At 34.1% G+C, this 12282-nt stretch overlaps 1 protein-coding gene across 1 annotated transcript; it reads left to right on the top strand.

Annotated features, from left to right (window-relative positions):
* The first annotated feature begins 712 nt into the window (after positions 1 to 712).
* LOC114366739 (uncharacterized) lies at positions 713 to 10276 on the top strand. Its single transcript, XM_028323701.1, has 3 exons — positions 713 to 782; positions 6765 to 6981; positions 8609 to 10276. The coding sequence occupies exons 1-3, from the start codon at positions 780 to 782 to the stop codon at positions 8863 to 8865; spliced, it is 477 nt and encodes a 158-aa protein (XP_028179502.1). The 5' UTR covers positions 713 to 779; the 3' UTR covers positions 8866 to 10276.
* The last annotated feature ends 2006 nt before the right edge of the window (positions 10277 to 12282 follow it).

The following is a 12282-nucleotide window of genomic DNA, read 5'->3' on the forward strand; positions in this document are numbered from 1 at the left end:
CACCTCATGGCAGATGCAGTTTATGGAACATTACAAACGCGGTATTTTCTCCCGATTTCTCGACCACGCCCGGGGGTGAAACGGGCACCTTTGTTTACCTTTTAAAGGCAGCGATAAGACATGGTAGGGCGAAGGTGCAGTAACTCCAGTGTGCGGAATCGAAACACAATGAATGAACAACCTCCGATCTGAATACATAATTAATATTTGTTGCAAAATAGAAAGATGTCACAGTGCTTTTACCTTTATGTGTAATTGTGGTAACAAACATGCACTACACGTGGTCATATAACAAACGCCTAAATAACCTTAAGAGATCGGCCACAAGGTGTTACTAAACAGTTTAAAATAATATCATTAAATTAGGTAAATTCTTTTCATTATAAACCTAATTCCTTGCTACGAAAGTTACGTAAAGTTTTCAATTCAAAACAAATGCAAATTAGCATAAACAATAGTTATTGCAGCACCCCATAACAAAATGATTAATACAAGTTTCAGTATTCCTTTAGCGTTTTTAGATACTTTCCTAGTTCCTCTAAGATTCCCTAATGTATGTATTTGTATGCACAAACCATGTAACCCTACTGTTCCTAAGCTGCGTTCATGGCGCCCGTAAAAAAGTGGATCATGTTGGACCGGACCAAGTAGAAAGTGAAACTGCTTTGTCGAGAGGTTACTATAAAAATTGTTGCGGGCTCTATAGCGAGCTCAGTCGACGCGTGCGCGCCAAAAGACCCGTTGCCAGTGTTACCAGTGCTGCCCCCACTGGAAAGACAATGGTCAGTCTTCAAAGTGAATTTTCACTTTCATTGTTTGTTTTAATTAATAAGTCATCGGCTTCGATGTAGTGCTAACATAGTGTTCTTCTTAGTGCTATCAAAAACTGTTCTATCCCTATCACTTCTTCTATATGCACTTCACCTATCCTATGTTCATTAATACCTTGGTCTATCACATGGAAAAGTAAGTAACTGCACTCAAAACTTATTAACCACTTCTGTCTAATTACTAATTTATCAGTTGCGCTTATCTTTGTAGAGTAAATAGAGCATAACAAAAACACAAGGCCAGTAGGTACATTACACAATTTAATTCACGCCATTGTTAAAATAATACTGTTAACGCTGCATAGATTTTTTCACATAGATTGATATCAGGTTGCCACCATACTGTTACCAAATATTTTGTTTCGTAACAGACAAAATTCCAATTTAGTTTTAATTAACATTCAAGATTTACCAACGTGCAGTAACGTTTAAGTATTAGCATTGCAGTTTTTTGTTTTCATAACATCTGTATTTTGCAATAAAATATATTTATATAAAACTTCAAGCAGTTTCTGTAGAGTAAACTGCATTCATACTTAGGTATATTAATTAAACTACAATTTCAGTAGCATTTGAACTGAAAATTAGATTATTATAGTTATTGCTAAAAATCCTTTTGTTTGTATAAGCTTTTCGTAAGTTTCTTAAGATAATGTAAAAAAGCTTCCTAAGAAAATTATGTTCCATGAATCTAGTTTACTGTAGCCTCAAACACGTGTGTTTATTTTACAAATTAGGATAAAGTCAAATACAAACACACTACTTACTTAAAATATAAAATCAATTTAAAGATAATCTTACTTTGGATTATTTTGTACACGAGATCGATATGTTACGGCTAAAGATAGTTGTGAACATAAACTTAAGATTAGCCGGCTAAACTTAAGTTTATCTTCGAGAAGCAGCTAAAGTTCGATAACATGTTAGTTTGCGTCGTGATATTCCATCTTTAGCCGGCTAATGTGCACATTAGCCAAAACGAAACGGCTAAAAATGTATTCGATGGGCGCGCCAGGCCGGCGGAGGGCTTGAGGGGGCGGTGGGGAGACAACGCGCGCGCAGTTTTGTTTTGTAATTTTAAATACCTACAGAAGATTCTGTAATGACCAAATGGTTCCTTATAATTTTATTTTAATGATTAGGTAGATATTGTTTTAAGTAATTAATATTTTGTTATTGTAATAATTGTAATTTTAAATACCTACATATGCACATAAAAGTAAGTTTTCGTGTCAAAATAGTAAACATTATTACATTGTTTCCTTTTCCATTTACTTCTACATTTTTAGCCAAGGGCCTGCGGTTACACTTAAGTTTAGCCGGCTAAAGATAGAAGAAACTAACATTAACACCTCGTCGAAGATAATCTTAAGTTTAGCCGGCTAATCTTAAGTTTATGTTCACACCGATCTTTAGCCGTAACAGATACAAAACGAAAATGTAAAATATTTGCACCCCATCTACACTCGGCATCAAATAAATCGCACCTCCCGCGACAAGCACTTATCAAACGTATACATCCCCACTTCCCACCAACATTGGTACCATTTGAAAGCCTAGTTCTAAACTTCATTTCATTAAAGGAAAGGTTTTTACCCCAAAAATGTGTCTTTACAAGGATCCAGAGACACTTCTTCAAAAAATAGGTAGTTACGCCATAGCCATTTTTTATTACTATAAAACTGTTAAGTTGGGATTAATCGCTATCCATCTGTTAAAGAGGACACATGAGATCTTTATTTGGTTTTATAACCATAAAAATTGGTCTAATTGATCCCAGAGGTGAGCCCAAAGTGAGGTCTATTTTCAAGTCACATTTATGGTATATGTTAATCATTTATTTAGAAATGAAATGTATTTTTCTTTAAGGATATTTATTGAGCTTTCAAATAACACCAATATTGTTGGGGTACCTACCATGATTGTGTCAGAAGAAAATCTTTAAAGTTCGCGTCGCGGAAGGTGTGGTTTATTTGATGTTGAGTGTATATTGAAATGTATTCTATTAATTGAACAATAAAGGAACTGTGTCCGTAACAATTAGCATTCAAATTAGTTACTACATTTCAGGTAAGTAATTAGATAGGTATATCCGATTGCAATCTAACGCTACAACACTGTTACAAATAAAATTAATTATGAATGAACGACTTTATTTAGAACAGAAAACGTTTGCCAAGGACTTTTGTAATAAGTAGGTATAATACTAAGGTCGAAGGCAATAAATACATTATTTTATTAATTGAATTAGAATTTGATCTAGTTTTATTAAGTGCAGTAGGTACTTAAACACGTGCGCAAAAAGAAACGGTTTTGTAATAGGAGCAACTAAAGACGATTATAACTATCATGATTTAAAAATAATTTATACTTTAAAAACTTTTTGCTAATCCAAATAGGCTTGTATTACGAATGACTCTATATTTTAAGCACTAAACCCTAACTAATCAGCATATAATAGACCCCGGTTAAATCCTGTAGGTAGTACAAAAAATCCCTTACTGAAAAAAACACCATTTTAAACAATCATTGCAGCGAAAACGAAAACCTGTTATTAAATCAATTAAACTGCCCACTGGCATAATCGAGGCGCCCCCATTTCATTTGTCCAGCAACCTTGGACCGCCCACGGAAATGTCACACCGGGTCCTGTCGCATAAGCGTGGCATTGGGACCTTTCACCGGCCGAAGGCAAGCTGGACCACATTGTTAAGGCAATAACGTAAATTGCGTGTACTTTATTGCTACTGTTAACACTTGACCGTAATGGCTCATTGTTGAACTGACTCAGGTTTATTGTTGAAATTATCATATTTAATAAATTAAGTATTTGTGGATAAAAAACGTAGAATGTTACCGAAGTTAGTTAGCCTAAGAAATTTTCCACAAAAAGTCGAATCAAATATTACTTAAGTATCATGCTAAAGCAAAAGACACAAAAGAAATAAAAATAGCACCATCACTGAACAAACCGTAAACATTACTCAACAATCGTTTAAAAAAGTCACAAAAGAAAGCCCAAATAATGATAATACGTAATCGCAATTACAAAGAAAAAGCGCTACAAAAACTTTTCTCGATTAAGTCCATAGAGACCTAATTGGCTTCTCCAACCTTAAATCGATTGCGCCGCGACATTGTATAACGAGACCGTTTGTAAAGCCGTGAAATCTTATTTACTCTACTTTCTAAACGCAATTGTACACGTAACCGATGAGGTCTCCGAAAAAAGTAGCGGAACTCAATGAAAAATTGTAGAAGCGGACTCTTAACAATATGCCTCAGGTACCTTATGCCTAGCTCAAAACAGATTACAATCTTGTAAGCATAATGGTAAATTAACAAACAAATACAAGTTTCGCAAGTTTAGCATTGGAAAACACGCAAAAATTGCACATTTTCACGATGAAAATCTTGATTTGGTAACTTTTCATGAATATTCGTTACATTTCTATGTTTTTTTCGTTAGTTAAGTAACAGTGACAAACTGTAGGCGCCTATTATGTAACTTTCGCTTAACAACTATTTGAAAGTACGGAGCAAGTACACACGTGTGTAACGTTTTGACAACAAAATACATGGTAATTTCTACGGTCGATTATGGTCAAATGTCAATCACTGGGATGGTGGTGTCAGACACTTTCTTCTTGACCTCACGGGTCACCGTTTAATGAATACCTAATTTGTTTGATATACGCTATAATTATAGTTATTTTAAACACGCACCACACGAGCACAACAAAAAGAAATCAATTGTTTCCAATATAAAGGCTTCTTAGTTGAATATTTATTTAATTATTTTTAAAAGTTGAGTTCAATACAATACAATAGTTTTTCTTTGAAAGGGTGACAGACACGAATCCTTGTCGACATATGTAACAAAACAATACAAAAAAGACAATGCAAAATAGATGTTAAAACACTTACCAATTTCACTCCTTTGTTCTTTCAGTTTACATAAGAATCTACAAGAAAATTTTAAAAGCAGAATATTTAACGTATTACCAAACAATATAAAAGCCTCCCACAAGTGAAAACGGACGTGGGAAATTGTTATGAAACAAAAAATTACAAAAAATCTTATTTAAAAAGACGTGGGTGGTTTTTCTTACAACATAGATACGCCCTCGTAGCATTTGAAGTACTTAACTATGATAAAAACATATTATTTTACCTTCAAAATGGAAACAGATAACATTGTGTTGCTCTACACATTGTTGTGAATGGTACCTAAACACAATTTCCTATTTTTACCTATTATGAAAATTAATAGGAAATAGCCGTTAGCAATATTGTTAAGCGAAGGCAGCGAAGGTGTCCGCCCACTACCGACCTCGCTTAACTTCACTGTCTTCACCAGTACCTACTTTTCAAACGCCTACTTCTAAAATCGTGACATTCATCAACAATAGGTAGGTATAACACTGTCAGCAAATGATTGATTTGAACTTTATTTGTAACGTAGACCTTTCACAGAAAAGGCAAAGCAATTTCAAAGCTTCAATAGTTATTATAACCATATCAAATGACCTCATAACGTTTCCTATACGTATACAAATCGCAAATAATAAATTCTGTTAAGTTCAGTCGCAATGTGTCTCTATATTGTGCGCGCGCGCCGGTAGCTCAATTGTCTCTTATGCAATCGCAGTTACTATAACAATTAACTCTTTAATAACTGCCTCTAAAGGTGTTAACGCATCGTTAAAGCCATTTTATATAAACACATTATAAAAGTTATGCTATATGGCAAAATTGGTAGTTCCTGGTTGTTTTTATAAGTTATTCTGAATAGGTTGCTTACAGCATGAATAATATTTTATTTCCACGTTTTGTAAGGTCAAAATTATGTAGGTAAGTAGGATACTTTCAGCTTAGTCGGGCGATCTAAAGACAAGGTCTTTGTTATTTTAGTAAATAATAAATAAATACATTTACTGACTAAATTGAAGGCTCTATTACTATTCTCACTTTTTATTGCGAGCGTTTGAAGGGAGATTTTCAGTGATAACTGGGTTACAGTTAGTTTTAAAGAAAAGCTAGGCTTATGAGTAACAGTGTTTATTGCTGGAATTATAGAGTCAATGTTGGTTTTGCCATTGACATGTGCTTTAGAGGGACAAACCTAAAACTTTCACGAGTAAAAGACGCAGAATACATAATAATGTAAACGCTTCAACCGTGGGGAATCTAATAGAAATGTTACACTTGCGAAGAAAAGTGCCCAACCACAAATTAGTATTGCACGCGGGCGCGCACGCGCAGTGACGAAAGACCGGTAACTTTTAAACATTTGAATTGGCGGGCGGCCTGTTAACCATATCCATTTATGTATTTCGCCGTTGCGCAATTCGCCATGCTTGGCTACGTAACTTGCTATCTGAACTAATCAATTGCCTTATTTAGTTTTACAAAGTTTCCGCTCACGATAATGTTCTATTTCCTTTTAAATAAATTATGAATTTCAACTTTATCCATGGAAGGGCTTTTCCTTTCACCTTATTAGATAATCAATTTAATCATGGACTTTCGAGCGTTGAGTGCCGGTAATATTAATTATTATGTGGTAACATCCTCACTTATCTTTCAGTTATGGTTGTGATTATGTGAATGAATTTATCAGGTTTTCAACGTTGATACGAGTATTAATGTTTTCGCCTGGTCGGCCAAGCTTGTCCTTTTCAATAACTCTTTAAATACGACACCATCTAATTATTTTGCTTTCAATACGGTATGACAACCAGTTCATGTTCAGCAGTGGCCGTACTGTAACTAAAGTGATGATGATGATGATGATGATGATGATGATGATGATGATGATGACAACCAGTATTGTAAATTCAATGGTGGTCATCATCTGTAGGAACTTGTAGGGGCTGCACTCATGTAATTTGAATGTGTATTCTAGGTTTAATAACCACCTTTTCCTTGCAGCATACACTCATCCTGGCGACGTTACTGGCGGCCGCAGCGGCCATGCCCTCCTACATAGCAGTGCCTGCTGACCAGATCGCGTTCGTGGACCTCAGATCGCTACACGTGCGTCGGGTCCCAAGACAAACGCTGACGCCGCCTCCGCTGCAGAACCTGTACACCCACCAGGACTACCAGGCGATACCTATACAGCACTATCAGCAGATTCAGCAAGAACGTGAGTGGTTATGGATAAATCTAAGAGATTAACTATTTTGCTGGAGGCAAATTTCCGCGTGGTTACATTGAGGAGAACAGCTGACCAGCTCTTTGAATCGCTATCGTAGACGACTAAAGGTCAAAACAAATATGCAAACCTCAACAACCCGTGGCTAGCACGTGGAGTGTAGATCAAATTGCCGCATGGTTCAGGTTAGAGGAGAATAGGACCAATATTGTTTGGTTGGATGTCGTAAAAGGCGACTAAAGGACGAATACGCGATCGTCATGCTTAAGCAACCCGTCTGCCCAGGAGTTTAGGAAGTCCTCCATGTGCCTTTGGTAAACTAGATCGTGCTCCTGTAGCAGAGACCAAATGACGTCACAATGAAGAAAGCTGAAACCAGTTAGTGTTGAAGAAAGCTCCATCCGCCTCGCTTCTGGGCCGTAATATCGAACAATCGGAGCGCAATAATCCGTAATGTCATTTGTTCGGTGATCTATCAAGATCAGTCGCTCCACTGCTTTCTCTCCTTTCAACAAAGGATCACTTTCTATATGCATCCGGCAATGTCTGTTTTGCATTCATTTATCATTTAACTGTTTAACGCTGTTGCAAAACGAGATTATACGTTTACTTTCTTCTATTGTTCTATTTTAAACGGAATATTTAGTTACATTTTAGTAGAGCATTCTTAATTGTTGTAAATGTACTCGCATCTGTTTTACATGTGTTTGTAATGTGTGAAAAGGCATTCACGACTTTAATATTTAATAACAATGGATACAAATTGCAAACCGCAGAAACAGACATTGAAATAACCAGTTTTACAAATAGCCTTTCAATCAAGTTATAAGATTTACTAACGTAAGCACTTCGTGATCTATTCATAGCTCTCAATTTAGTAACTCTAACTCTAAGCGCTAGATTTATTGCAGCTATTTCATGTTCTAAAATGGTTTAGAAAATCGATAAGTATGAACGACGGCATATTTCACCAGCGCTGGCCTAGTATGCGGTATGCACTACGTTGCAACACTTACCTTTGAAGTCGAGTAATGCCGGTACTCACTACTAGTGCATTGTTTTGTTGCTCAACGACCGCAATCATACCTAATTAGTAATAAAGAGGTTACAGGGCTAATTGATTAACACAAAAACTGTGTAATTATAAATTAAAGTCAGTCTCAGACGAATCAATTATCTGCTCTAATTTCATAAAAGTGAAATTGAATATAGACATTGTCATAATTTTTACCCCGTTTAGCATTAGAAGAGAAACAAGATTACCCAGACTGTCTTAGGGTTTTATTGGCGTTCTATAGCTTCAAATCTTCGTTGTTGGTACAGTGATAGCACAAACTAAATAGAGGCATCTCATAGTATAGTTCGTTATATCCACGAAGACGCACCCCACCAATTTTTGGTCGAAGGAAGCGCGGGGTGCGGGGAATTTTATCCGATCAATCCGAGCGTCATTATTGTAGCTCATGGATGATTTGGCGTGTACCGATTACACTCAAACATTAGTGGAAGAATGGTGGGACGCGTCTTCGTGGGTGAAACGATCTAAACGCAATTTTGTAACAAAAATTAGCAGCCAACAATGCAAGAGTTGTTAAATTTAGACGTACCTTCTTTACAGCGGTGGCCCTCAACCCTCCAGAGCAAGAAGCACCTGCTAGACTGGTGCGATTGCAGCAACTGCAGCAACTGCAACAACAGCCTCAAGATGCCTCCAGCTCGGCCTCCTTGGGCGCGTCCCAACAGCTGGCTGAGAGGCCGCCAGACTTCGGGGAGTTCGTAGACTTCGGCGCCCACACCGGGGACAATGGGGCTTTCGGATGGTACGCCGACTACCCCGTCAATAACCATGACGACCATCATGGGTACAGGAAGTAATGGGTTAAGCCGAAATTTTGCACTTGCCAGATAGCACTAATTGTTTTAAATTGAAGTTAAGGTTAGCATTGGCGTAGTTGGTTTTGTTTTTTTACTAGTGTTCAAAGATCTACGAGTAGTTCAAGGTTTAAAAAAGGTAATGAACTAATAGAGAATAGAATAATAATGAACGTAGAGATAAAGGTACCTCGAGTATCGTATATGATTGTCCAGAACACAATAACTGCAATTCTGGGAGTTTGTTTTCAGTCAAGTTCAAATAAGTATTATGTAAAAACTTTGTTATGTTAGTAGTATTATCCAGTTACGCCAATGCTAAAGATTTACCAAAGACAGTATTATTTTCAAGTGATGTTAGTTTAGGTATAAAGCAGAATCGCCGCACATTTGTTTTAGACGGTGAATTCCGCAATAAATTGCACGTTTTATGAAACTTATAGTTCCTTTAGGGTTAAGTAGTTCAAAGTACACTGTGATACGCACCAGGTGGGCGTTTTTCTTCTATTCTTCTTAACTGATCTTAGTTCTATGTCTTCACTTCAACTGCTTGCTTTTCATCACTTTTCGCTTTTCTATCACTTCACCAATACATAACAAGACAAGTTTCACTTCGAATTATTTTTTTCTACAAACTATGGTATCTTGTAAACTTATTTGTTTTTTCATTTCAAATGCTTACTTATTATATCTGCGAGCTATATTTTTCATTATTTCATACTTGTAAGCTTAATTTATTTCATTTTATAGACAATTAAATATAGGCTATTATCTTATGCTTTGTTTTATTTCTTATCTGTCTCTTTCTTTTACGCCTGCTTTTCTTTATCTATCCTGCTTCATCTTTTCTTTTACAACCCTCGTTTTCTTACTCTCTTTCCTTTTATAATCATTTGTCTTACTATTATTTACATCTATACCTACACTACATGCTTATTCTTATTTTTTATAACTATTTTTATCTTTTCGCCTGCTTTTTTTCTTATTATACCTTTAACTTTCTTCATTCACTTTCACTTGACATTTTCAATTTATACTTATCATTCAATTCTTTATTATATTCTGATTCAATCTTGTTTAAAAGCTCTTTTTCTTATACTGCCTACATTTCATCAGTTCTTTTTTTCAACATTATCTTCTTCACAATTCTTTTGCTTTTTTATTTTAAAACATTTCTATGACATCTTTTTTCATTCTTTTCTTCACAATTTCTTTAGACTGCTCTTAAGACTTATTTCATAATAAAATGGTGTTTATTTTTATTCTTGATTACAACAGTTACTATGCCTATTTCATTTATTTCATCTTCATAATTTTCATTCATCAATGAAATACCTACATTCGATCAGTCTCTCTCATTCTCTCTTCATTTACTACCTACTCTCTTTAATACTCTGATCAATCTTACCTCTTTTCTTTGTCTTATTTTTCACACTGTTATCTTCATCGTTTAATCTTCATAATCCTTTTATCACTTTCATACTATTATTTCACAAAATCTTGAATTATAAAATATGGTAGTTGTTTATAAACATAGTATTTTACTATTTCATTTCTTCTCTTTTATTTTATTTTTATCTTCACTATATTCTAAGTACTCTTGTTTGCAAATAAAATATCTTCTATTTAAATACTATCCTTTACTTTATTACTCGTTTTTTCTATATACTTTCTTTATTTCTTATCTTTACTAGCCTACTCTATTTTATCCTTCTCTTATATTGTATACTTTGAAATACACACTATTATCTTTTTTCTTTGTTTCATTTATTCTTAATCTGTATTTTATCTTTCTTCATTTTTCTAAGTATCTTTTCGTTTATAGTATCTAAATTCCCTCTTATAAATTATTTGTTCCTCTTAATTTCTTGATACGAACTTTTCTATAAATTAACTATCGTCTTTCTCTTCATTTGTTGTCTTACTTACTTACATCTTACATTCTTACTTCTATACTATTTTCTCATCACTATTTTGTATTTTTAATCATTTTCACACAAGATTATTTCAACTTCACTTCTCACTTTTTCATACTCCTCTTTACAACAATGATCATATAACTTCCATGTACTGTTACTATCATTATTATCCTTACTTGTGCTATACTTTTATATTTCTTTATCTAACTGTATACTTTCTTCATTTATTCCAATACATACGCTGTCTTCGACTATACCTTCTTAGAATATCATCGTTTTTATGAGCTTTGTTTCACTTCACCAACCTGCGTCATTTCTTTCATTTTCAAGAATTTCTACAAATACTTACAGCTGTACTTCTTTAACTCGATTTATCATTATCAACTACTCAATACACTTTTATTTCACACATCATCTTATCTTTTTCTTTTATTTCAATCAGTTCTAGAATTAGAATAATTTTACTTCTTTACTATTTTCTGTTTTTCTATGCCATTTTCTCTTTGCGAATTCTTTATTATCTTGACTTTTCAGTGCTATTTTCCTACTTCTTTTTCAAGTCTACCGATAAACTTCATCTACTTGTATGGTCAGACATATCTACGTGTTTTTATCTTATCAAACTATAAAAATTATAGACCTTCTTTTTCTATCTTCATATTCTTTTCAATTTTCCCTTGTCTTTCCATTGCATTTTGTTTCATTTTCAAAAACTCCATTGAAGAACATTACATTAGCTTACTATTTTACTTTTGTCTTTGCTTCTTCTAATTCTTCTCTTCTTCTATTCTAACTTCATTCTTTCACTTTTTCTGTTTTTGTCTGTCTCTATTGTTTTCATTCTTTTTTCAAGTTATTTCTTTTCTCTAATACTTGACTTTGCTTTTATTCTAACTTCATTATTCCACGTTTCTATCTATCTATCTAATATTTTTTCTCTCTTTTCCAACTTATTTCTTTTCTCTAATACTTGACAACTACCTACATAATAACTATTCTATTTTCTTTATTCTTAAGGGAACAAATATTTCTTCTCTATTGCGAATATTCTTTAAAACTTACTTTCTAACTAGAATGCTTGTCCTTCCGATATTTTCTTCACAGTTCTTTTATTTTCTTTGCTTTTTCTTTTGCTTCCTATTTTATTTCGAACTATGCTCTACCTGGTGCTAATTTAGAAGAAATTTTAGAAGCGAGTATGAACACTATTGTTGTTTTATGATTTTGTTGTTCTTGTTACATTTATTTGTACCGTTGTTTTGTGTAAAATAAAAAGTTTGAAATATTTTTTGTGGCTTTATTTAGTACATTACAAATAACATATAATCTCATACAATTATATTTAAAATAGATTTCTTTTGATCTCGTTAACAGCACAGAGTTACAGAATAGATATAGACTATCTAAAAAATCAACAGACGTGGGCCATTATAAATTCCTTAGATCACTTCAATATACAATGCGCCTAGCATAATCCCAACTTACTCTATGGTCAAACTAT

This window comes from Ostrinia furnacalis, unplaced genomic scaffold (assembly GCF_004193835.3).
Source record: "Ostrinia furnacalis isolate ACB-3 unplaced genomic scaffold, ASM419383v2 OfSCF0677, whole genome shotgun sequence".
Classification (NCBI taxonomy): domain Eukaryota; kingdom Metazoa; phylum Arthropoda; class Insecta; order Lepidoptera; family Crambidae; genus Ostrinia; species Ostrinia furnacalis.

Coding starts and splice junctions, on each gene's coding strand:
- LOC114366739 (XM_028323701.1), top strand. Junction 6,982..8,608: donor TCAGCAGATTCAGCAAGAAC/GTGAGTGGTTAT, acceptor CCTTCTTTACAG/CGGTGGCCCTCAACCCTCCA.